Source organism: Felis catus, chromosome A1 (genome assembly GCF_018350175.1).
Source record: "Felis catus isolate Fca126 chromosome A1, F.catus_Fca126_mat1.0, whole genome shotgun sequence".
In the NCBI taxonomy this organism is placed as follows: Eukaryota; Metazoa; Chordata; class Mammalia; order Carnivora; family Felidae; genus Felis; species Felis catus.
In genome coordinates, this window is record NC_058368.1 from 210,819,379 (window position 1) to 210,846,163 (window position 26,785).

General features: G+C 39.2%; 1 protein-coding gene and 1 long non-coding RNA gene across 3 annotated transcripts in view; one reads left to right on the forward strand and one right to left on the reverse strand.

Moving 5' to 3' along the window:
* SPEF2 (sperm flagellar 2) overlaps positions 1–19,945 on the reverse strand; it is a 185,765-nt gene extending 165,820 nt beyond the window's left edge. Inside the window, exons 1-3 of the mRNA XM_011286553.4 lie at positions 19,679–19,945; positions 7,452–7,554; positions 872–1,124 (exon numbers count right to left, since the gene is read on the reverse strand). Coding sequence (XP_011284855.2) covers positions 872–1,124; positions 7,452–7,554; positions 19,679–19,736 — 414 coding nt within the window. The 5' untranslated portion in view covers positions 19,737–19,945. The remainder of the gene's footprint in view (positions 1–871; positions 1,125–7,451; positions 7,555–19,678) is intronic.
* LOC123380292 lies at positions 19,824–26,293 on the forward strand. Of its 2 annotated transcripts, XR_006585817.1 has the most exons (4): positions 19,824–19,940; positions 20,796–20,878; positions 21,974–22,135; positions 24,585–26,293. It is a non-coding gene; the product is annotated as an uncharacterized LOC123380292 (long non-coding RNA). The 2 variants fall into 2 exon arrangements; XR_006585818.1 differs by lacking the exon at positions 24,585–26,293 and having other exon boundaries at positions 21,974–23,011.
* The last annotated feature ends 492 nt before the right edge of the window (positions 26,294–26,785 follow it).

Consider the following 26,785-nt stretch of genomic DNA (forward strand, 5'->3'; position numbering starts at 1 on the left):
AGATTAACCAAAACACACTTAATGACAATTTGCAATGTTCAAATCATTGCACCAGACATATTCCTTGAATTTAAAGAACTAAAAATCTTGTGAGGCCTTATGACAGATAAATCATGAAAGTCAGCCAACAATATCAACAGCAGGAGTTTAACACCAGAGAGTGAGAATTACGTGTGCCCTAGGAGGAATCCATGTGTACTGGGAAGGTTGCCACAGAAGTAGATGGAGAAAAGCTTGCAGGAAGAGGAGAGATGAGAAGTATAAGCTTTGGTGAAAGGGAGGGAGGAGCAGAGATATACAAGAGTTGTTCAAGGATAGGTTGCTGATCAATGTAGAAAAGACAGACTTTATGCTGAAGACTATGAAGAAATGCAGTCAGAGAGGTTGAGACCATTTAGTGAAAGATCTTGAATGTCAGTCAGTCCAGGTTGGAGACAGGACATACGTAAAATGAGAGGTTTCTGACCAAAGAACCCAGTGCAAGCAGAATTTTGGGAAGATTCATCTAGCAGTTGATTGACGTCTGGCGGAAAGCCAGAAGACCGGGAGAAATGTTAGTAGGTTGTGGTAGTAATTCATGCAGGGATATGAGCAGATATGACAGAGGCAGAAATAGGGAGAGGAGCAAGGCATGAAAACACTTGGAATTAGGAACACACAGAATTTGATATACTAGTAGCCATGTGGAGGGAGACGTCAAAAATGGATACATGAATTGAAAATATTAATATAAAACAAAACCCAAGTATGGCCAATAACATACATAAGGGACACAGATACCCAATGGGGCTTTTCTGAAATGCAACATCACTGTCATGTCTCCTTACCAAGTTTTACATGGTGGTAGGCTTATGTTTCTTTGTGTACTTACGTCTCGAAAAGCCTCACTTTTCATGCTTTGGTGTCTGGCGTTTGCTGGGGGCTGCATGGTTCGCATTTCCACTGTGGTCAGCCCACTTTTCTTCTTTTTCTGAAGAACTGTGTACAACTGATACAAAAGTTTTGTTGCCGCCCCAGGCTTTTCTGTGATGATGCTGTGGGCCACATTCTGATCAAACTGCACACCCAGAAGGTGAAGTGTTGGCTCCAAGCGAGAAAAGTTATTAAGTTTGGCACTTGAAACTCTAGGCATTAAAATATTTTACATAATTAGACACTGACATTGAATTAAAAACAACAAATATCCAACGCATGATCATGATCTGATATGATGAATTATCCCATGGTCTTTACAATATATCGTTCCTCTGTAAAACCACTCAGTCATGTAAATACATTGAGATTTTCTATTGTCCACAACTCCACCCACTTACTTCTCTTGAATGGTGAAACTAAAACTCATTTTATACACTTTTCTGCTTAAATAGATGCTAGAATTTTTATAGGAAGTCAATACAAAAAACAGATAACTGCTTTCTTCTAAACAGAAAAATAACTATGGTTTTAAAAAAATATTTTACTCAGAAGGCAAAGCTGTAATTTAAATTTCCATTTCTTTAGGGGTGCCTGGGCGGCTCAGTTGGTTAAGCAGCCGACTTCAGCTCAGGTCATGATGCTACGATTTGTGGGTTCAAGCCCCATGTCAGGCTCTGTGCTGACAGCTCAGAGCCTGGAGCCTGCTTTGGATTCTGTGTCTCCCTCTCTCTCTGCCCCTTCCCTGCCCATACTCAGTCTCTCTTTCTCTCAAAAATAAATAAACATTAAAAAAAATTAAATTTCCATTGCTTTAAATGATATTATTACTCGAGTCTGAAAATAGCCTTAAATGTTGCGCTGACAACTTTAACAACAATCCTCTCAGGCACTGTCAGAAATATTTAATTAAATAATATTAGCTAAGCAATCTAATTAATTATGCAATCTTCACTTTAAAGTTTATATTACTACTTTAAGAATCAGTAAAGACTTTCTAATTTTAAGTTATCTTTGAATCACCTATGAGATTTTAATAAGTTTATTAAAGTCTTACAAAGATGAATACGATGTATTCCCTGCCCTTGAGGGGCTCACAGCAGGACAACACATGAGTGAACAAAAAATGATAAACTGAGGTAAGTGTTGGAATATGGGTCTCAAATGATTTAGGGCTTGTCAATGAGCCTATGAATCTAGTAACAAAAAGATGGCCAAAGAGATGCCGGATGCATTTTCAATTCTTGGGCCTCTTTATGTTCCAACTAGATGCAAGTATCAGTTTTAACCACTGGCTTATTTCCTCCTTATTTTAACTTGGCAACATTCAGTGTTGGAAAAAATATACTGAATATACTTGAAGGATGGAAAACATATACAGGAAAAAAAACATACTGAATATACTTCAATATAAGTCAAAGTCCCAACCTCCCTCAACCCCACAAAAAAAGATTCTGTAGTTAAAAGGGGGTTGGCACCTATTGGGTAGAATTTCTCATATAGGGTTTTTCACTCAATGACTTCATTTTGGACTATAAAGTTATTTGGGGAAGACACAATGATATTCAAATACCTCAATTAAGTGTGTAGAGGTTTATAGAGATTCCTTCACACTTAATTTTTTTTTTTTTTTTTTTTTTTTGATCACAGATACCACAGAAAATCTGATGAGCGCCATGGAACCTGTTCCACAAGAAAGAAAACACATCCGTGCATATACACAAAATATGTATCCCATTTCTGGATGTTTGTGAAACTCCTAAAATCTAGCCTAAAAGTGCCCATTCACTACAAATTAAAAACCCATACTCTAAAAGGAGGTAGGGCTGAGGAAATATATGAATGATTTCTAAATATGAATAAGGAGTCAATATCATGGGAAGGCCAATGTTAACAAAAATAGTGACATAGTACCTTGATTTCCTTTTCTAGTTATATGGTGTAACTTACTGTCCTATTTCCTCTGTTTACTATTATTCTTTCAGCAGAAATATTTGGTAAAGTATACTTAGCATATCAAACCACATCAACAAACTTTGAATACAATACAATAGTTTGAATTTATAAAAGAGAAACAGGTCTCTGAGGGGCTGAGAAGAAATATTGGATGCTACAGGAAATCTCTAAGTAAGAGTAGCATTTTTTTAGGTCTTCTTATGTCCAGGTTTGCAGTTTGCTTCCCCACAAATGACCTTACAGTTTGATATGACAACCATCTGCCTAAAATGAGTAAAGCAGACCACGTTTTGCAGGGTATAGTCGCAAAGGACAGTTAGGTCAACGATTGTGCCTACCTTCCCTGGACAGGCACGTGACACCCCTTCTTGTTCTTCCTGCATAGTTATTCTTTCATGCCCTTCCTATCCTAAAAGCCCCATATGTCTTGCCTACTACACATATTTGGAAAGACCACCAGAGCGCCACTTGTCGGAGCTTTGGCCTGGATCATAACCTTGGGCTACAGAGATTAGGGGCATCAAAATTCAGGAGGGAAAATCCCAAAGCAAACACTACCCATTTCCAAATTTTATCAAAACTTAGCCCTGCACCCAGTAAAAGTGGAGAGCACTTCCTCTCCTCTGACTTGTTTTACATGGCCCCAGGAATGCAGTGTAAGCCTATTAGTATTAAACATCAGCCACACATTAGGCTTTAAAATGGCTATTATGAACTGGCTGAAGAGCCAGGTATAACAGTGCTTCTCTCTGGAAGTTTTCAATACATAAAAACAACATTTTAAGAGCATAACTAGTGCGTAAACTGGTGGAAGTCCACTCTTGGCATAGCATATGCTCAATCAGTTTGCATGAAAATCAACATGTTTTTGTATACAGGCAAACTGTAAGGACATCTTTGCTCTGGAGACAGAGTATATGATGCAAATGATAACCTCTGAGGGAATAAGGAATGTATTCTGGGAAAAGTCTTCTCCTCTATGTGTAGTGTTTGTTTGTTTTTAATATTTGATGTCTCAGTTTTCTTACAGCAAATCCCCAGATGTTGTATATATGTTGCACAGAGGGTAGTGAATGGGCAAGGGGAGAGGAAGAAGTTTGTCTTTCCTTGCTTTTCTTTATTGACTGGACTAAAACACGCTACTGGTAATTTGAGCATGGAAGGGTTTTCCCTTTCATACAAAGTAGAAGGAAGATAATCAAGAACAAAAACCTCATTTGAGATAAATCCCCTCCACAGTATTATTTTTTTCATGAGCAAGCAATGCCATCTGTAGGATGTAACATAAAAAAGAAAGTAATAAGCTCATGGCAACTCATGTGACATGTTTGTTCATGATCATTTTAGCATTACATTCATTGGTTTAGGAGATAAAACTTTTGTGTCCCATACTTTGGTCGCCACAATTCTTAGCTTAGCTGATTAGTGTTTATTTTGTATTTATTCCTATTCTAGAACTTAGAGGGCAAATCAAATTTTCTTGTGATTTTTCTAAGACATAAGACATTCTTAGGATTATTTAAATTATTTTAGGTATCTGATACTTGCAGTTCTTATTTGCCAAGAGATTATCTAGCTTCTCTCCTCCTTGTCACCTGGTGAGGGAACACATCTTACTTACAAGGTAAGTAGAAGCTGTCCCCCCAGGGACATCCAAGCTCCTTTACATTTTATTCTTTTAACTGATCTGCTCATTTTTCACCCGGTGAGGTGAACTAAACATATCCTAGAACAGAGAAGTCTTTCAGAGTTAGATGAGTTCTCAGAATTAAGAAGTTCTAAGGCAAATAACTTCAGTTATAGGCAACATTTATATTTTAGACTAAAGACACTAAAAATATGAAACAAAACTCCAAATCATGAGCCCTAGCATTAGACATCTGCCTAAAAAACAGGCTTTGACAAAGAAGGATGCTTTTCCCCATTAAATACACTACTACAAAGGTCACATCCATGGATTTACTGACCTTTGCCTTCTTTCAAAGACCATGTGCCCCTGGGGAAAAAAAGTGTGTTGTTCCAAGAATTCAAGATGAATAGAATTTGGTTGTCTGAACAAGTGGGTCCCTCTTCTCACATTAAAGAAATGATTCTCAGTGGGATAGAAAGTTAGTTAGTTGTTTGCAGCGGGTGAAAAAGAGGGCTGTTACATATGATATTACTCAGGGGCACCCCTGTCCAAGGGTGGGGCAAGAGTATGACACTGTCCTGTGCTCAGGTTGCCAATCCCTGTCCCTGATGCAAGGCTGTTTCAGCCAAAAAGGGGTTCCTCTCCTTTGCACAAAGGCCTTTCTGTTCACTAAGACCTGTGTCTTTACAACTGTGTCCATCCAGATGAGGTCCCTTTTTCCATTTCACACAAAGAGCCTCTATGGCCCTGCTGACAAAAGCTAATTTAGTATACCTGAAATACTACATACATCATTTGGCGGGTATGGTGCTTTAAGTCGTCTATGGCTAAACAGGCATACTTTCTGACATCATGCATTTATTCAATAGAAAAATATGATTGTGTGTCAGCTATGGGCCAGGGACAATGCTTGGAGCACAAAGAATAATCATACATACTGTGCAACTTTCAGAACTGGAATTTAAAATAACAAGGAGATACCACAATACTCCTACTAGAATGGCCTAAATTCAAAACACTGACAGCGCTAAATGTTGGCAAGGATGTGAAGCAGCAAGGACTCTCACTCACTGCTAGGAAGAATGCAAGTAGGAAGCCAGTCCATTCCTATAACGAAACGTACTGCGATCACATGAGGTTGACAACTGTGCTCCTTGTTATCCACCCAAAGGAGTTGAAGTGTTATGTCCACACAAAACCTACATGTGGATATTTATAGCAGCTTTACTTATGATTGCTAAACTTGGAAGCAACCAAGATGTCTTTCAGTAGATAAATGGATAAATAAACCGGTATATCCAGACAATGAAATATTATTCAGTGCAAAAAGAAACGAGCTACCAAGCCATGAGAAGACATGGAGGAAATTTAAATGCATATTTCTAAGTGAATGAAGCCAAAAGTCTACTATTTATTGTCATTCCAACTATATGACATTCTAGAAAAGGCAACGCTATGAAGATAGTAAAAAAAAAAAAAATCAGTGGTTGCCATGGCTGAGGTAAGGGACAGAGCAGTAGGTGGGGCACAGAGGATTAAGGGCAGTGAAAATACTACCTATGATACTATAATGGTAGCTATAAGTCATTCCACATTTATCCAAACCCACAGAAGGAAAAACACCAGGAATAAATCCTAATATAAACTACTCACTTCAAGTGAACATGAATCACACAGGTTTATCAGCTGCAACAAATACACCACTCTGGTAAGGGGAGTGGATAATAGAAGAGGTGATGAATGTGTCAGGGCAGGGGCTTAATGAAAAATCTCTGTACTTTCTTCTCAATTTTACTGTAAATCTGAAACTGCTTTAAAACATAAAATGTAGAAGAAAATAGGCAGAGATTGAATAACATTTCACCAGTGAAGCTATACAACTGATGAATAAGCAAGTACATGAAAAGATGCTCAACATCATTAGTCATTAGGGAAATGCAAATCAAAATCACACGAGATACTACTTCACACTAACTAGGTAACTATAATAAAAAAGACAGTAACAAATATTGATGAGGTTGTGGAAAAACTGAAACCTTCATCCATTACAAGTGTGAATGTAAATGATACCAGCACTTTGAAAAGCAATATGGGTGTTCCTCAAAATTGTAAACACAGACCGTGTAACCCAACAATTTCACCCCTAGGCATATACCCAAGAGGAATGAAAACATTTCCATGTAAAAACACAGTGTTCACAGCAACACTGTTCATAGTAACCAATAACTCATATCCACCAATTAATGAATTGATAAACAAAATGTGGTATATCCAATTGAAATTATTCAGCAAATAAACAGTACGTAAGAAGCACTGATGCATGCTACAATATGGATAAACCTTGAAAACATGATCGGTCACAAAATATACACATTGTTTGATCCCACTGATACATAACTGTGTAAAATAGGGATATCTATAGAGACAGAAAATAGATTTGTGGGTACCAGGGGCCAGGTGGTTAGTGGCTATGGTTGTGAATGTACTAAACACGTAAATATGCTTAAAACCACTGAGTTGTATGCTTTAAACTGGTGAATTACAGTCTGTGGATTATATCTCAATATAGCTGCTAAAAACAAAAAAAAATATTACGGGTGGTTTTTTGCCAGGAATCTGTACGTTGCTTTACTTCTCTTAAAAGAGAGAAGCAATGAACAAAATAAGAAGTAGTATGGCCTCAAATTTCAGAAATCTAGGAGATCCTAAAATAGGTCCCATCTAGAGAGGGGGTCTTGCTGCAACCATATAACTTTCACTCCTCTGTGCTCCTGGGACAATGAAGCATGCATATTCCAGGAGCCAACAATTTTCATATCAATGGTGTGTTTGGCTGGTTCAGGCTTGGAAGGGATCTTGTGGCTCATGATCCTTTTAAAGTTAACTCTGGGAGCTAAAGCCATCCAAATGCCAAAGGAAATGACCCTTTTTAGAAAGACTCAATCTCACTAACCTGCTTTCTGAAAATTCTGAAAAATCACCCTGAAGTTCGAACTTGTGCAGAATTTCTCCAATTAGATAGCCACTGGAAAATGCCTTTGCAAATGACTTGGGACCTGAATTTTAAAACATAGAGATAGAAATGTAAAGATAATGTTGCATATAGAGCATCATTATATTCATTATGTATACATAGAGTAAAATTCCATAACTTAAATTCAAAATGCTGTGAAAGTACTTCTAGAAACATCTTTTAATAATCAAATAAAAAGACCGAAGTTTAACAGTAGATGCCTTATAAATATCCCTGAATAAATATAAATCAATACTTGATGACATACGAAATTCTGAAAGAAAACACAACTTTTGACCTAATTAAACAAAATATAACCAATAAAATTTATCAAGACAAACTTAGATCTAAAAGCAAACCTTCAGGACCATCTGGGTGGCTCAGTTGGTTAAGCGTCTGACTCTTAATTTTGGCTCAGGTCATGATCTCACAGTTCCATGCGATCGAGCCCCCAGTTGGGCTCTGCCCTGTGAGCATGGAGCCTGCTTGGGATTCTCTCTCCCTGTCTCTCTCTCTCTCTCCCTCTCTCTCTCTCTCTCTCTCAATAAATAAATATTTAAAAAATAAAAACAACTTCAATTTATTTTACAAAATTACATTCCAATACCCTTGTTATCAATTCAGGGTATGGACGATGACGGCATATTCTGGCCAAGTGAGGTGCAATCTAACCTTAGTAAACCTTAAGACTTAATTTCAACCTTTTTACAATAGAAAATTTTAAAAAATCATCTATCTGCACCTTCTCAAATAAAGCCTACCAAATACAATCAGGCTTTCCCTTGGTGGTTCCAGAGGTTACTCTGGTCCAGTTGTTGTCCTCTGCAATGACACAGATAGCCCAGAGGAAAACAGACTTTGGAGCCAGAGACATCTACGCTGGCATCTTGACTCTGCCCCTGACTAGCTGTGCAACCTCTGGCAAGCTGCTTAACCTCCCTGAGCTCCAGTATCCTCATCTCTAGAACAGAGATAACCATATCTACATCTCTCTTGAAGAACTATTTTATTGTTTGATTATTTTTTGAGAGCTGTTGTAAAGATTAGAGGTAATTTCTGAGGACTGCTTGGCTCTCTGCCTGCCCCATAGTAAGCACATAATGTTCAGGAAAAAATTTTAAGTGTTAATAAAATTTGTTTTTTAACAAATGTCCTTAGTTTGGGGTCATTTGTATTTTTCTTATGAAGTGAAGGACATTGGGTTACAATGCAGAACTGATACACAAAATAAATTATGTTATCATAGGACAAAGCTATCATCTCTTAAATGATTTCAAAATCCTCCCAAACCCTCAATGTGCCTCTCTCAGGGTCCTTCAGGCAACAGCAGTCAAACACTATATATCACTGCACTACCACAAGCTCCTCTGTACCAGATTGTCCTCTTTTATCTATCTAGTAACGAGGTGGTTAATTGATTTTGAAGAAATAGCATTTCTTCCCGATCTGTAGAAATGATAGTTGATGTGTGGTTGCGGTCGAGTGAGGTGAGTCACAGAGACCTTACTCAGCACACTACACATTATCATAAGGATAAACCTAGCATATCTGACACCAGCCCACAATTTCACCCAAAGCTTATTTTATATTCTTTTTTCTTTAATGTTCATTTATTTTTGAGAGAGAGAGAGAGAGAGCACTAGAGGGAGAGGGGCAGAGAGAGAGGGAGACACAGAATCGGAAGCAGGCTCCAGGCTCTGAGCTGTCAGCAGAGAGCATGGTGGGGGGCTTGAACTCACAAACCCTGAGATCATGACCTGAGCAGAAGTGGGAAGCTTAACCAATTAAGCCACCCAGGTGCCCCCAAAATGGTTACTTATTTATTTCGAGACAGAGAGAGAGCAGGGGAGAGGCAAAGAGAGAGGGAAACACAGAATCCAAAGCAGGCTCCAGGCTCTGAGCTGTCAGCACAGAGGCCGACGTGGAGCTCGAACTCACAAACCGTGAGGTCATGACCTGAGCCGAAGTCAGACATTTAACTGAGTCACCAAGGTGCCCCAAAATATTTTATATTCTTAACAATACCCCAATCCTTAGGTTGAATCAATATATAATAAAGTATTTAAAATGGTATCAATTATGCCCATTGATTCTGTTTACTTAGGGCCAACTCCAGAACCATCTAGCATCAGAATCTATTGACCGTGTCTCTTGGCATCATACAGAAGTAGTATTTGAAGCAACTGAAATCCAAATGGCTTTCCACCTCCAAAGGGAGGAGATGTGCTATCTCCTCCTCCTGAGTCACGGCTGCTTTCTCCTTCCCTCAAGGACCTGACACTGTTGGCCACCAATGCTGTTACCTGGTCTTGGCTGCCATCATCATCCTCACCGTGCCATCTGGGCTGCTCTGGCTGTGGCTTGCACCTCTCTGTCTGTTGCTTTCTTCTTCCTGGGTTGTTGTTTTGTTTTGGTTTGTTTTGGTTTTGACCTTCTCTCTTCCCTGGCCCATCCTTATTCTCCTCTTTTCTGAGGGGTCATCTGACATACAGCTATTGTCAGACAATGGATTTCTACTAATAATCTAAAGACTGTTTATTGCTTTGCATTCTGAAGCTGTTGTTATGTCACCATCAGGTACTTCCAGTCCCCTCTCCCTTCCCCTGGAATTTGCACTATGTCTGTTGTTTGTTTGATTGAATACCTGAAGTGCAGCCCAGGAATAAGGGGGAGGGGGGCGACATCTGTATCCTGTTCTAGGGAACATCTGTATCCTACACTGTCACCCTCAGTGACGAATGGCCTTTAGTAAACTGTTTGCTACAAAAGGGTCACAGAAAAATAAAGTCATAGTCCACTTCCTTTAAAATGCATGACATATTAAGAAGGCAATTGATAGGAGTAAAATAGAGGCATTTATGGATATAAAGGGCAAAGAACAGTAAACACTTATTATTTCATTGTCAAATAGTTCACTACAAGTAAACACGTACAGAAACATGTCTGCAGCTTTGTATGCATAGGACACTTCAGCTTTACTGTGTGCTAAATACGCAGAAAAGTGAACAGTGAGTGAAGAACGATAGCAAGTGGAAAAACATGTAGAAAAAATAAAAGAAGAAAAAAAGATGAATACATGCAAGAAATTAGACAGGAAAGAAGATAATGAAGAAAAGTATACAAGCTAGGAATACATAGATTAAAAAGTATGAGAAGACAGGTAAGAGGCCAGAGAGAGAGAGAAAGGGAAAAGACTGTGGGGAAAGAAACAAGAAGGATAAAAAGAAAAAAGCAAAGGAAAGCTTATTTTTTTCCCTTTACTTCATTATATTTTTCTTCCCACCAAATGTTCCTGAATCCCATGATGAATTTCATGACGGCCACCTCTATAAGTTAATTTGCAATAAAAATTGGAATTTCCTATGGGAAAGAAGAGACAGGTTGGCTCCAGGACAAGAACAATGAATAATATGAGAAATAAACAAACTGTGGAGCCCAGTGATATTCTTCATCCTGAGTTCTGACATAATTTACATCTGGGATCAGGTCATTCAGCAACAAATGACGTAAGTTACATCTGGGTTGAAGGTCATTCTGCAATAACTCAACCTGCCCTCCAAACTTCCAAACTACACGCCTGATCCCTATCACTACACTTTTCTTTTGCTGCAGTCTTTGATGTGGGCCTTTGTGGAAGGTCTAGATGAGGCAGGATTCAACAGATGAAATGACCCATGTGCTTCCCACCAAAATGGCTCTGAGCCAGCTGGAGAAAGCACATAAAGGAGATAAGCCTTCTATATTCCAAAATGGTTAAGAGGAGAGCATAGTCTCTGGGGAAACATTCTCCTGCTTTGACTCCTTGCTCATTTATAAGCCACCAGACTTTGGGCAATTATAAATGTCTCAGTTTCTTGTCTTTAAAAGAGGAAGAGTGATGGCTTCTACGCCATAAGAGTTAGTTTGAGAATTAAATGAGATATTGCATGTAAATGCTTTGCATAATTCCTAGCATATAATAAGTGTTCAGCGACATTTTTAATTATTATTATCACTGCTTCCTAATTTAAGATAACAGGTCATATTCATTACAGGTCATATAATTCAGGAGTTCAATGACTACAGTACAAACATCCTTATTTAAAAAGTAATTCAATATTCAGAGAGCAAATACTTGACATTGTCCCACCAGAAGCACATGTAATCAAACACAGTTGATCCCTACAGTAAAACACTTCAATGGGAGAATTAAAAATTAAACATGGCATTGCAACATTTCTCGTCAAGTTTTGCCACCCAATGAATAAAGAGATACTTGAATTTTAGAATCGTGAAAAAGGGTCTGTAGACCTATACATTCTATGCTCAGTGGTCTTCACTCTACCTTTACTAGAAGAGCAAAGACCTAGTCTGCATATCAGCCACGTTTTAAAAGCCAAGCAAATTTACTTTCATTTAAGAGAGAGAAAAGCAGCTGCTGATGACTTGGAACTGACCTAGCCCCATCAGGCCTTGGTGTTCCTAGGAGTTGGCCTGGCACTCACAGCTAGGCCTTGGCATTCTCCTGCCAAACAATCAATTTCACAGCACACCAACACCAGACAAGGCCACTCTGTGACCCTGATAGATCAAGACAAAAACAAAATTCCTTTGTAATCTTCTGTGTATTCAGACCAAAACAATATTGTCCAAAACACAAAAAATGACCCCAAATCTCCCTATTCTGGCCAATAGGTTTTCTGCTTTTTTACCAATTAAATCTTTGTCTTGGTGTATCCTCTCCAGTTCCTAGATAAGATTTATTAAGATATCCAGTCATAGAGTTGCCTATGCTTCTTGACAGGATCCAATTCAGAGCAAAGCACTGCTTCCTTGAACTCTTCTCAACAAATACCTAACACAAACCCAGAAGCTTTAAGTCCTTTCTAACACCTTCTTACTGAATGACCCACAGTTCCCCATGGCATGTGTTTTCTCTTGTTGGCTACAAGTCAATAAACCCAACTTTGTTCAACTATAGGTATGTATCCTGTGGTCTTTGACTGGCGGATATTGACAGCTTATTTTCTTCCAGTATAACAAGAAGATGATCAAGCCTTTCCTTTGAAGATTTTATCATAATTCTCAAGATTTTCTATCTGAAACAAATTCTCTATATCATTCTAATCTTCTTTGATGGTTTAAATATTAGGTGGCATTCTTTTCTTGGAACTTTATAGCTTGAAAATTTTGACATCGTTTTATACGACAGCCTTCAGCTATCAGACTTGGTGTCTCAATTTCCAGCCAATGGAAGCCAAATTTTAACCAAGGAAAATGCTGCTGAGCTGGCCAGGAAATATCAAAATCTGTCGTATTACAAGAGATAACAGTATATTTCCCAAGTACCCTAAGGAATGAAGTATGAAAAAATGTGTGGTTTAATGACACCAGGTTAAAAGTGGAATGAAACTGCTGAACTGCTGAAAGTAATCAATGGTAGCGAAATTATGGAAAGAGACCAATTTCCATCAACTAATGAATAGATAAAGAAGCTGTGGTGTGTATATATATATGTATACATATATGTATATATATGTGTATATATATATATCTCATGTGGTGTGTGTATGTGTGTGTGTGTATATATATATCAGGATCCAATTATATATGTGTGTGTATATATGTATGTATATATATGTATATGTATGTATACATATACATATACACAATGGAATATTAATCAGAGATCAAAAAGAATGAAATCTTGCATTTGCAACAAAGTGGATGGAACTAGAGTGTATTATGCTAAGCGAAGTAAGTCAGTCAGAGAAAAGGCAAATACCACATGATTTCACTCATATGTGGAATTTAAGAAACATAACAGATGAACATGGGCGAAGGGAAGGAAAAATAAGATAGAAACAGAGAGGGAGGCAAACCATAAGAGACTTTTAAATATAGAGAACAAACTGAGGGTTGCTGGAGGAGGGGGGATGGGCTAAATGGGGGATGGACATTAAGAAGGGCACTTGTTAGGGGTGCCTGGGCAGCTCAGTAGGTTGGGTGCCCAACTTCAGCTCAGGTCATGATCTCACAGCTGTGTTCACAGCTCAGAGCCTGGAGCCTGCTTCAGATTCTGTGTCTTCCTCTCTCTGACCCTCCTTGGCTCACATTCTGTCTCTGTCTCTCTCAAAAATAAATAAACATTGGGGCGCCTGGGTGGCGCAGTCGGTTAAGCGTCCGACTTCAGCCAGGTCACGATCTCGCGGTCCGTGAGTTCGAGCCCCGCGTCGGGCTCTGGGCTGATGGCTCCGAGCCTGGAGCCTGTTTCCGATTCTGTGTCTCCCTCTCTCTCTGCCCCTCCCCCGTTCATGCTCTGTCTCTCTCTGTCTCAAAAATAAATAAACGTTAAAAAAATAAATAAATAAATAAACATTAAAAATTTTTTTTAAAAATAAAGAAGGGCACTTGTTGGGATGAGCACTAGGTGTTATATGGAAGTGATGAATCATTGGGATCTACTCCTGAAACAAATACTACACGGTATGTTAACTAACTTGAAATTAAATAAATGAGTAAATAAAAATAAGCAGAGCCTCTGAAATCACAAAGATGAGGATTAAAGTACCCAGGGTTCTCAAGATGAACAAATCCATAAAGTTCAGCCTAAAACATACTTTTGCCTCACTCATAGACTCTCATGTAATAAACAATTAGTTTCTAGGTGCCTATTACGTGACAGGCGCTATCATAGGTGCTATCCTAAAGTAAAGGACATAAAACAGTTGAAATAATATTTATTGAATATCTAGATCTAGTGTAGATGTTAGGCACTGTGGTAGGTGTTCTCCATTCCCAATCTCATTTCATATCCTTCCAAATATAGAGTTGTTTTTTGTTGTTGTTTTTTTTTTTACCATTTCTTTCAGTCGAAGTTTGATTACATATGTTACATAGTGATTTGACAACTCTATACCTTATGCTGTGATCACCCTAAGTGTAGCTACGATCTGTCACCACACAACACTATTCAATACCACTGACTGTACTGCCTATGCTACACCTTTCATCCCCGTATCTCACTCATTCCATCACTGGAACTAGCACACTTACTATTCTTACTTCTCAGAACTTAAAATTGGGACCTAGAGATTATTTATGCTTCAGATACTACAAAGCTGATAGTTAGAGAAACTTAACTTTCCCAAGTGCAATTTTCTCTTTATTGCACCTCTGCTACCCCTGATAACAATGTTTAAGATTACTGAACAAATGAGGGGTGCCTGGGTGGCTCAGTTGGCTAAGTGTCTGACTCCTGATATTGGCTCAGGTCGTGATCTCACGGTTGGTGAGATCCAGCCTTGCATGGGGCTCTGTGCAGGCAGCATGGAGCCTGCATGGGATTTTCTTTCTCTCTCTCTCTCTCTCTCTCCCCCCCCCCCCCATCCTTGGCTCATGTGCATGCATTCTCTCTCTCTCTCTCAAAATAAATAAACATTAAAAATTTTTAAGATTATTGAAACAATTAAAATATGCATAGTAAGGTATTTACATTTTCAATATAACCACACCCAGAAACCAAAAGAATACAGACTACTAGTATATACTCATGTTTACAAAAGATCTGATCTGTAACATAGAATTCAAAGGCTTCTACTCATTTATGGAGAATGTTACATTACAATGCTAGTTTCCTCATATGATGAATTCATAACAGTTTTGTAAAACAGAAGCAATGCTTATTCTTAAATAAGTGAGAATTCCTAAAGGATTTTACAGCAAATCTTTTAGTAACATTAAATTATTTATTTTTCATTATAGAAACAACTGCATGAAAACAACTGCTTGAATTTCAGATGTAATTTTGTGTCGAGCAACTTTTTGTATTCCAAGGCATTTTAACATATACATCTAAGTGTTATTCTCTGGGAGAAATGGTCTTGTTAAATTCAACTCACTGGAGATCTTTAGCTTTGGCAACCAAGCTTTGAATCTTCATATATTAAGGCTAATCAAATCTCTGGTGACTCCCAGAAACCTCATTAAATGGAGACAGACTATTCTCGATTGAGGATCATTGGAATTTATTTTCTTGACTGCTGATTCTCAGGGTAGTCCTGGCAATACAAAATTCAATATAGTATGCTTTATCCAAATTGACTTCTACCTTTCAGAATAATGCTGAAATCAATCGCCTTTGGCTGTGTTGCCAACAACTGAACCATTATTTAACCTCATGAAGGCAGCAAATGCACTCACTTGGCATTCTCATTGTTTTCTTTGTCCTAGCAAACAATGTATGGATTGTCCCACTTCTCTCTTTTTTTTAATGTTTATTTATTTCGAGGGAGAAGGAGAGCACAAGCATACAAGCTCACAAGCAGGGGACAGGCAGAGACAGAGAATCCCAAGCAGGCTCCAAGCGACCAGCCCAGAGCCCAACAGAGGGCTCAATCTCAGGAACCAGGAGATCATTACCTGAGCCAAAATCAAGAGTCAGCCAGCCACTTAACCAAGTGAGCCACCCAGGCGCCCCTGAACTAAACCACTTCTTTTGAATTTTTTTTAATGTTTATTTATTTTTGAGAGAGAGAGAGAGAGAGTGGGGGAGGAGCAGAGAGAGAGAGAGAGAGAGAGAGAGAGAGAGAGAGAGAGAGAGACAGAATCCAAAGCAAGCTCCAGGCTCTGAGCTGTCAGCACAGAACCCAACACGGGGCTCAAACTCCCTGACCACAAGATCATGACCTGAGCTGAAGTTGAACATTTAACCGACTGAGCCACTCAGGCGCCCTAAAACTGAACCACTTCTAAACAAACACTGATAAATCCACCTTTGCCATTTACCTATCTAGGAATTAGGTTATACCTTGTGAAGTTACAACATGCCTGGGTGGTTGAATTTGGGTACTTCTTACAATTTCAAACTGAACAGTAATCCTTATAAAAGGAGCTCAAATGAATACTCTTGGGAGAGTTGTGTTTTTTTTAAAAAATATATATTCCCTAACTAAATTGCAATATACAATATAGTGCCTAAGAGAACAAGTCAAGGATCTAGCCTTGTGACCACTAGCTGTGTGACCCTGAACAAATTACCAAGCTTCTCAGCTTCTTTTACTTATCAGCTTTACAGCTGCAACAATGTCTCTTAGGGCCCCTTCTTCTTTTTTGTTTTTTTTTAGAATTTAAAAGAACAAAACAAAACAAAACCCCTATGTAAAGGGCTTAGCACAGCATCTGGTACTGTCTAATAGTGTGTCTAATAATATTTTTATGTATTATTTTTTATCCTTCTTTCATTTATAAAACTCATTTAAGAAAATAATTCATATGTAACCCCCCCATTCTACTTTATTATAGATCCTTACTCATTTCAATTAAAAGATGTTAAACATCGTTTTCTCCTTTTTTTTCAAGTGAAGCTTCATCTACTTTTTTGATTTTTCTATTTGTAATGTTATGTTGAATGTTCCTTTCAAATTATGAAGGTAATACAAGCAATAAGCCAACTAATGCAGATGTATAAAGAAAAGCCAGCAATCTTCTCCTTTCCCAGGGTAACCAATATCTACACACTATTTTACATCCTTCCACACTTTTCTCTCTGCTTATACAAACAATATGAAGATTCATGCATATGTCAATAGCCTAGTACATGGCTCTCCATGTACTCTCCATGGAGCCTAGTACATGGCTCTCCACACATTCTTCTATGCTCAAAACAGCTATATATACACACACATAAGTATGTTTGTGTATATATATTTCCTAGTTGGTACAAAAATGCAGTTATACTCCTCACAATAAGCTATAACTTTTATGTTTTACTTGACAAAAATACATGAATATCCTTTAGGTCAAAAGTTATAGCATTAACTCATTTTTTCTAATAACTGCATAACAATCTGTAGCATGAATATAGAATCATTTATCCAAGTATTCTACTCTTGAAGGATATTCAGATTGTTTCCCATTTTTTCACTTTGTCCCCACAATCCATGTAGCAATAAACATCCTTGTTCAAATATCCTGACATACTGGTGATTTTATTTTTGTATGATAGCTTCTGAAGAGTGAGATGGAGCATTTATCACGCCCCAAGTGTTATTCTAATATATTTACTATTTATTACTACATTTACATTTATTATCTCATTTAATCTTGACATGACTTGATGAGATAGTGTTATTACTCCTATTTTGAGTATCATGAAATTTAGGTAAATAAATTGCCCAAGGTCACCAGCTAGTGGTGGCTAAGTGATTGCGACCCAGGCAGTCTGGCTTCCAAGTCCTTGCTCTTGACACAACCCTTATCTAGAAAATTGCTCTATTACTTTCTCCAGAGGTTGTAGCCACTTACTGTATTTCCATGATAGTTCCTATAAACCATGCCAAGCCTTAAACTACACACCATAAAAGGGCTTCTCTAATGGCTGGAATCGACAACTGGCAATGTGCTTCCTCAGATGCCCAGATTCTATCTTGTTTCCAAACACATTTGAATGTGCTTCCTATACTCGGAAAAGCCTTTTACAATGTGGAATTTGGTTACATCAGTCTCTTTAGGCTTCAGTTAGCGGTTAGGATCAAGAAATAAACACGTATTCCTAATGAATAGGATGCGGAAAACTGCAGCTGTCTCGCTAACAACTTCAGGCAAGCAGACATCAGGAATTTTCCATTCATAGTTTATGTTGCTAACATGCTCCCTTAAAACCCCTCCCATCTTTTCACCTTCACAGAAAGAAGTAATTCTTCCTTTCCCTCTCAAAGCCCAAATTCCAAAACGGATTACAATTACAACTACTACAATTATAATGGCATACTACTATTACTATGTTTCTTATTAATTTTACTTACTTTCCTCAAAAGTGTTTCAACATGCAAGAGTCCTGGGGATTTGAGCAAAGGGTGTGCGTTTTACAACTCAAGTAAATGAACCAAATTAAATTCAGCAATCTGTAGCTGCTTTTCTGTGGAAGAGTATAACTTAAGGGAATTATAATGCAATTTGGCTCCTATGGTAAGAAAGGAATAAGAAAACCGCTAAGCATTGTCCTGAGATCAGCAGCACATTTTAGGTGCGAAACAGGGACAAAATGGGACGGATGATCATAGAATCCTGGGAAAGAACTGATCGCAGTTCCCAAGGAGTGTGTGGGTCTTGGTTCAGCAAAGCGTCTAGGGTTTAAGCTTCAAGAAATGCAACCGGAAGTGCACCAATGGTAAAGAGCCTAAGGCTGATAATAAATGTTTTGTTGCGGCAGAAACACTCCTGATCTAGCAAATTCCACGGCTGACCTAAGGTCGGGTTGGCACTATTGCCCTTCTGGTAGCAACGCGGCATTATGCGAGGGCGCCGCTGTGAAAACAGACGGAAACGATTTGGGCTGAAAACCTCTTGCCTTGAGCAAAAACCATACCAGCTGGAAAACAAAGTGCTGAAGAAACAACAGAAAGAAGCGGAGGTGGAGCATAGCCGCTATGTCGGAATTCCACGGCTGTCCTAGAAATTGCCTGCATGTACAAGTGCCTCTGTTGGTGTGGGAGTTAGAAATTTTGGATGGCAACTTCATGGCTGGGATAAAAACAGTTTAGTGAGTAAAGTCAGCTTTAGTCAAGAGTGAAGAGTGGTCAGAAATAGCTAATGTGTGTAACTGTTGAGCTAAAACTGCTACAGCTGGTAAATGTTTACAGGGTCTGCATTAACTCCTTTCGCACAGCCCCCCCTCCTGCTAGGTAGTTGGGTACGGAAAGTATTGTCGGATTTTACACTGGAGGAAACACTCAGAAAAGGCTTTGGAACTTGTCCAGGGGCACACATCTAGTACAGCCCTAGCTGGCCTGAAGGCTTCCTTATTTCATTGGCTTGCCAGCACATGAGTCTAAGGATTCGAAGGGAGTAATGTCCGGGCCAGACTGTAGAGTTCAGCAAATTCTTCTCTTCATAGGAACAAAGGAGACCTCCAAAAACTGTGCTTAGAAGGGCACAGTAGGTTACAAACTGTGGGGTCGGGCCCACCATGACGATGGGTAACTCGGGAGCTGCAGAATGGGAATGGGAGAAGCTCAAGTGAGCTGGACTGGGGCCATCGGACCCGCCAGGGGTGCTGCTGGGGGCCCCGCAGGCGCCTGGACTCCGCAGCTCGCGCCTTCCCCGCCACCTTCCATCAGCACGGCGAGCTCGGGGCCCTTAGCCCCCCGCTGGCCCCTAGCCCGCTCTCCCCGGGCTGTGTCACTCACTCACGGTCTGGGACACCTTCAACTCTTGGTTGAGCCACTGGCACAGGATCTCCGACATGGCTCGGCCTGCGCCTCTTAACAACACGCAAGGGTAGGAACGCGCGGGAAATCCAGGCTGCGGCCCCGCGTCCTCTTGTTGCCACGGGCAACTCGTTGCTAAGGAAGCGTATCCAGGTCGGAGCTTGGGCAAAGGCTGGGGCAAGAGGGGCGCCAGAGTCCAGCCGCGCAGGACGGAAAACCGTGGCCCGCCCCCTGCCGGCGGGTAAGGCCGGGACGCACGCAGGCGCCGGGGGCTCTGCGGTGGCGGTGGCGGACACGGCGGGGGTCCTGGGAGAGGGGCTGAGCGGTGGGAGAGGAATGGGTGGGCAGAAGGAGCGACGCAGGAGGTCATGGCCTGAGCGAGGGCTTCTTGGACAAGCAGAAAGAGAGAGTCTTGACTGAAGGGGAATTACTTTTCTTCTAAATTGTCTTTTAAAAAAACCTATAGAAGCTCTTGCTCTAATGACAGCCATTTATTCATTGATTTACAAATTGCTAGGTTTAATGCCTAGCTATATTGTGTGGTTACCCTGGCAAGAACAGAATGTGTCTTATGCATGGTTTGGTCCCAGAGCTGTTACGGGCCCTAACACCCAGCAATCCTTAGGTAATTTTTGTTGTTAGCCGACCAACAATTACGGTAATTCCTATCTCTATGTTGTTTTGAGAGGTGAATATTTAATGAGCTTGTTTTCTGGTCAGTTTTGCCTTCCAGGTAATTATTTTACAATTGTATTTTGACAAAGACTCTTCCCTTGAGCAAACCTGAGTCAGATTCCTCTGAATTCTCTTCTCCCAGAGGCACAGAACTTGGTTCCTTCCTTAGCCCCTTATCCAGTTTTGGCAAGAATCCTGCTGGGTCTATTTAGGGAAAATCCCTCACCCTTTATATCTAATCAAATTCTGGATTCCTCACCTTTGATATCTCCTACCCCTTGCCTGGCCTCTGCAAGAATCCTTCAAGTCAGTTTAGCCAGAAACCCCTGTCCCTGATGTTTCCTCTTAAAAATTTTCCATCTACAGACCCTAACTCTGCTGCTCAGCTGTAAATTCCCACCTTTCCTTGTTGTGTTCACAGTGGTGCCCAACTCTCTCCCCTGCCTGTAAAACCCGATCGCAATGGTTGCTTGAATAAAGTCTTCTTTACTGTCTTTAACAAAGGTGAGAAAAATTTTCCTTTAATGATTTATTTATTTTCGAGAGTGAGAGAGAGCAAGTGGAGGAGGGAGAGAGAGAGAGAGAGAGAGAGAGAGAGAATCCCAAGCAGGCTCTGCACTGTCAGCACAGAGCCCTAGGTGGGGCTCAATCTCGGGAACCATGAGATCATGACCTGAGCAGGTATCAGGAGTCGGCTGCTCAACCCACTGAGCCACCCAGGAACTCCAATGATTTCTAAAAGTTTCGATGGAGTCATAGAAATAATTATGTACATTTGTATTATGTATACTTAATCTCATGTGTATGACAATAATATATATAATAATGTATTTTATAATAATGTATTTTATGTCACAAACATAAAGAATTGCCCCCTAAAAGGCCTGGATACATCAAATTATGATTCTTTTCAACTGTATGCACAATAACAGTGATATCCTACTAGAACAAATATCTCTTAAAATTACTCTGAAATTGATCTGTGTGACCTGATAGGCTAACAGTTTAGTACCATTTCACTTTACTTAACTTTTAAATTATTATTTTTTATTTTTTTATGTTTATTTATTTTTGAGACAGAGAGAGACAGAGCATGAATGGGGGAGGGTCAGAGAGAGAGGGAGACACAGAATCTGAAGCAGGCTCCAGGCCCTGAGCTGCCAGCACAGAGCCTGATGCGGGGCTCGAACTCATGGACCATGAGATCATGACCTGAGCTGAAGTCAGACGCTTAACCGACTAAGCCACCCAGGTGCCCCTTAAATTATTTTTAATGTTTGTTTATTTTTGAGAAAGAGAGAGAGCGGGGGAGAGGCAGAGAGAGAGGGAGCCTGAAGTAGAATCCAGGCCCTGAGCTGTCAGCACAGAGCCAAACTCGGGGCTCAAACTCACAGACTGCGACATCATGACCTGAGCCAAAGTCGGATGCTTAACCAACTGAGCCACCCAGGTGCCTCATCACTTTACTTTGCTTTTAAATCTCCCATCCCATGAGTTTCCTCACACCCACCACAGCAGACATGACTGCAGTGGAAGTTCTGAGGGAGATTTATTGCCAACAGAATTGGGGCCTAATACATTTGATATGTCTCACCTTAGAGTTATCCAAATTCAGAAGATCACGTTATTCTAAAAGTCTGTGGGACCTGGGGGCTAGAAACCAATGTCTTCTGGGTTGCTGAGAAAATTGCTTTTGAGGAAAGATGTAGAAGCTGGTAGCTGCACCAGAAGAGAATGTCTGAGCTCACACCCCACCTACAGGTAAGGGCTTATCCGCACATCGAAACAAAATACCTCTGTGCCTGTCTGTAGGAACGGTTCGGTTGTTTGTTTCAAAGAGTGATCTGTAGTGTTTGTCTTTGGAACCCAGACCCAAACAACATAAAGTGCCAATGTGATATTTAGGAAAACAAGCGTATAGTGTATATGCAAGAGTTGGGTAAATGGAGACAGAGACACTCTACAAAATAAAAGGCAAAGTTCTTCATTTCACAAAAAGAACATGGCATTTTTTTCTCAGTTCCTGAAGTATCCAACTTGAGAATTATCTGACATTAAAATATTAATGAAAATTTGAGTTATTCCTTAAATGTTTGCATTTTACTATTTGTGTGTGTGTGTAAATTGCTACTTTAGTTATTAGTCCAAGTTTAACATTTAATCTGTTGCCTTCCTGTTGAAATCCAAGCTCTGGGTAAAGTTTCTAGCACCTCCCATGTTGCATTTTGTGTTAATGTGATGAATAACTTATGTGTTCCCCCATGTGAAATCATTTGGGAGAGGAAATGATTAAAGACGTGGACAGTTTCCCATCTGTTCCTGAGATAGCTTCCCTATTGTTTCTTAATTAAACTTTTTCGAATATTTGCCTCCTGCATCCCATTGTAATTTTAAAACTAAATAAAAAATTATTTTTAAAACATTTATTTTAATTATAAATCTTCATTTCTCCTCAGTAAATAGTCAAGGGTGGGTTATAAAGAGTTATTTTGAGCCCACAAGTTGGTTTGAAAAGTTGTGCTGTGTACTGAAGTGGAATACACCTTATTCTTTTAAAAAATAATCTTGCCCGAGTGGCTCAGTCAGTTAAGTGTCTGACTCTTGATTTCAGCTCAGGTCATGATCTCACAGACAAGAATTCAAGCCCCGCATTGGGCTCTGGGCTGACGGCGCAGAGCCTGCTTGGGGTTCTCTCCCCCCTCTCTGCCCCTCACCTGCTTGCTCATGCACTCTCTCTTTCTCTCTCAAAATAGATAATAAACATTAATAATAATAATAATAATAATAATAATAATTTTTTAAAGTGAAATATAGCAATAAAGCCCAAGCTTTGGAATCAGACACGCTTGGGTCCAGTTGTCCACTTTTGCTCTAACTCTTCAACTCTGGTAACAGCTAAACTTCTTTGAGCCTCAGTTGCCTTATTTGTAGGATAAGGATATCAATATTTGTGTGACAGATGTGAAGATTAAACAAGAAGCTGTATATATTAATGTCAGGCTCCTATTAGATGCCAAACAAATGTTTCTTCCTTTTTATCCTGAGGCAATATGTATTTTTCCTTTGCATTACTGGTTAGCTTTTGAGTAGCTTAGATTTGCTTAGTGTTTGAGGCAATTATTTCATATAGCTGCTTCGATTTATGACTAATTCGATGTACATAAATACACATACATTGACAGATTTTTAAAAAATCTTATTTGGTCCTCCATGTATGTCTTGCATGCATCCCTTCATTTCCCTTCTCGTCACTCCTAGATCATTCTCTGATTCCCTCTCGGCAGGTTTTGCAATGGGCTTGTTCTCTATACATTCATTAATTCAACAAATGGTTTTTCCAGCATCCACAATAACCACCCAAGCTCTATTTCCCTGTCTCTTGCCCTCCAGTCACCTTGTGCAACCAGTCCAGTCCATTTTCCTGAAGTCCTGCGCTATTCTTCGGCTCATACTCATTCATGCATTTCACAAGGGCAGTGTTTACCAGCTGTGGGTCCTGATCTCTTCACAGGATGTGTAATTCCTTTGGTGGGCCAGAATTCTTTATAACTAAAACATGAAGACAAAAATGGGATATAAAATATCAGAGAGCATGTCATGTTAGGAAAGGTAAATATGTGGGGTTCTTTTGGGAAACATTTTTGGAGCCACTATCCTGGAGGATGAAGACCCTAAGGAAGGTCCTTTACAGTCTAGCCTCAGTCCAACCTTAACTGTGAGCCACAAGTCCCCTTTGCACAACTTGCTCACATTTCTTCACCAGATCCCAACTTTCCCACCTCAACATTCTTCTTTTGTTAAAGACAAAAAAGAAAAAAAAGAAAGAAAGAAAACTTCCTGTCTCAGCCAGTCCTACTTGTCTTTCAGGGTCCAATGTATCAGTCACCATCTTGCCCAAACCTCTTACTCCCTCCATTTTCCCACTCCCTTCTCCTTCTGAAAGCTCAAAATCACTAGTTTCCTTTTAACTCTCATCCAACACGCCTGACTCTTAGCAACCACCCACAGCTTGGCCAGCAGCTCAGTTCTGGAAACTTCCAGTGTCTTCCTCAACACATTTCCAAATGAGTGTTGATTTAGGCTCTTTCCACTCTTGTTATTTATGGCAAATAACAGTATCACCATAAAAGTTTAATTCTACGGCAAAATATTTGAAGTCTTTTCTGTTGAAGCAGATATGACCTCTTCTTTTATGTGTCTTATTTTCCAGGCCCACATGATTTGTCTTCTATATGGATTGTGTCTTTATCAGGCAAACATTTAAATTTATAATCTTAGAAAGCAATTGGATTTGAAACAAAATCAAGTTCAAAACAAAACAAAACAAAGAACGTGGTACCATATGACAAAAAGTGAGTCATATGTTCTCTGAGACAAATAAACCGCATTGCTTTTATCTGATTTCTTTGCTTTAATTTCTTATTTTCCCATCCTGAAGTTTTCAAGAAGCCAAGCCATACTTTAGTACCTTAAATTTATTTTTCATATGCCTAGTAACAGAATGAAAAACGGGCAGAACTAAGAAACATTAAAATTACATAAAATTAAGTTAAAAGTATATAAATTATAATTGGAGATGTTACCAGCTCATACTCAGTAATTGATAAAGTAGATAAAATATTTGTTAAGGATATAGAGAACTTGAAAAACATTTTGTCAATCAAATTAGCATAATTGATAATTATAAAACAACACCTAAAATATATATTCACTGCCCACTTGTAAAGGAAGCAGACATTGAAGGCTGATTATTTAAATATGCAGTAGTACGAGTAGAGCTACAGATATTGTGGAAGATTAAATTGACTCTTTGGTGACTTCAAAAATTACATGGAGAAAGTTATTCTTTTTCTTTCTACTGTGAATCTGTAATCATGATACATTAGGTTCTAGTCAGTTAAGCTCTCATTGATTTTTGAACTTACTTGTTCACATTTAAAAAGTTTATTGGTACATTTTCAGATATGTCATCTAAAAATTAGTACTTTATAACCATTTCCCAAGATTACTAGAAAAGTTTATATGATTATGTGATATTTTTATACTAATTTTATTGGGAACATGGGATTAGAGATAAAGAAATGTGATCTTATAGTAGCATTTCAACCACTTAAGTACTCTGAGATAAGATAGTTACATTCCTCTTGATTACTTATTTATTTATCTATTTATTTACTTTTGGTAGATGAGGTAGAGGGAGCCTCTCTGAATGACCAGAGCAATAACATAAAATTTTCTATGGAGTGACTTATAAAACCAGGAAGCTAATTCTCTTTCATTCAGCAAGAATGAAGGGAGTGTGTGCACTTCATGCTGGGTACCGATTTCCAGACTTTGAGATTCAACTGGCTGGTGATTTTCCAAAAGCAAATTTGAAAGCCAATGTAAGGTTGCCAATTTTCTTTTTTGTTTTTTTTAAGTACGTAAAACAAATACCACATTTTCTCTGGTCATCATTTCACATAAGAAAAAACATTTTACACTGAAAGAAGTGGGTAGCATAAAATTTGAGAATGAAGAACAATACTTTAAACTGAAGAATAGGGCTTATGAAAAGCCCACAGTATATTACAATAGACTTGTAAATGTCCTTATAGATTGGACGTATTGTTGCCAAACTCTGTCCCAGACCTGATACACAGGCGGGACCACCTGAATATGAATCCTGTTTCCATGGTATTTGCAACCTTTCCACACTGGAATGTCAGAGAGCTGGAAGGTGTGTGTGTTTGTGTGTGTGTGTGTGTGTGTGTGTATGTGTGTGTACATGTTGAGGACAAAGTATCTTTGGGTGTCTTTTTTCAGCCTAAGCCAGTTTGTTTCAGTGTATCATCTCTCGTTTTATGCCCTCTGAAAGAATATAGAGTTAGATTTGGGAGAAAATATTTTTTTAGGTTTATTTACTTATGTTGAGAAAACATGTGTAGAAGGGGCAGAGAGAGAGGGGAGAGAGAGAGTCCCAGTGCATGGGGCCTGATGCAGGGTTTGAACCCAGGAACCCATAAGATCATGACCTGAGCCAAAATCAAGAGCGGGATTCTTAACCAACTAAGCCCCCCAGGGGTCCCTGGGGGAAAATATTTTTAAAGCCACCGTGGAGATTACAAACTGTAATAGAATTTGAAGGTTGTCTTCTATAGAATCTATGGAATTCACATGCACAACTTCTCCCTAAAATTCCACAGTATAAGAAATAATCGCCCTTAATAAATTAAATACCCAAGAAGAAAAAACTTCTTTCAGGTTATATAACCCCATGGGAGACCGCTGAGTTCTCAAGGTAGTAACCTGGATCCTGGACGCTTCACATTGTGCTATTTTCAATGGTATCAGAAAGTAAGGCTTATATTTGCTCTGGCTACTAGCAATTTCCATACTGCATTCTTACATATCTGATCTGAGCATGTGCTT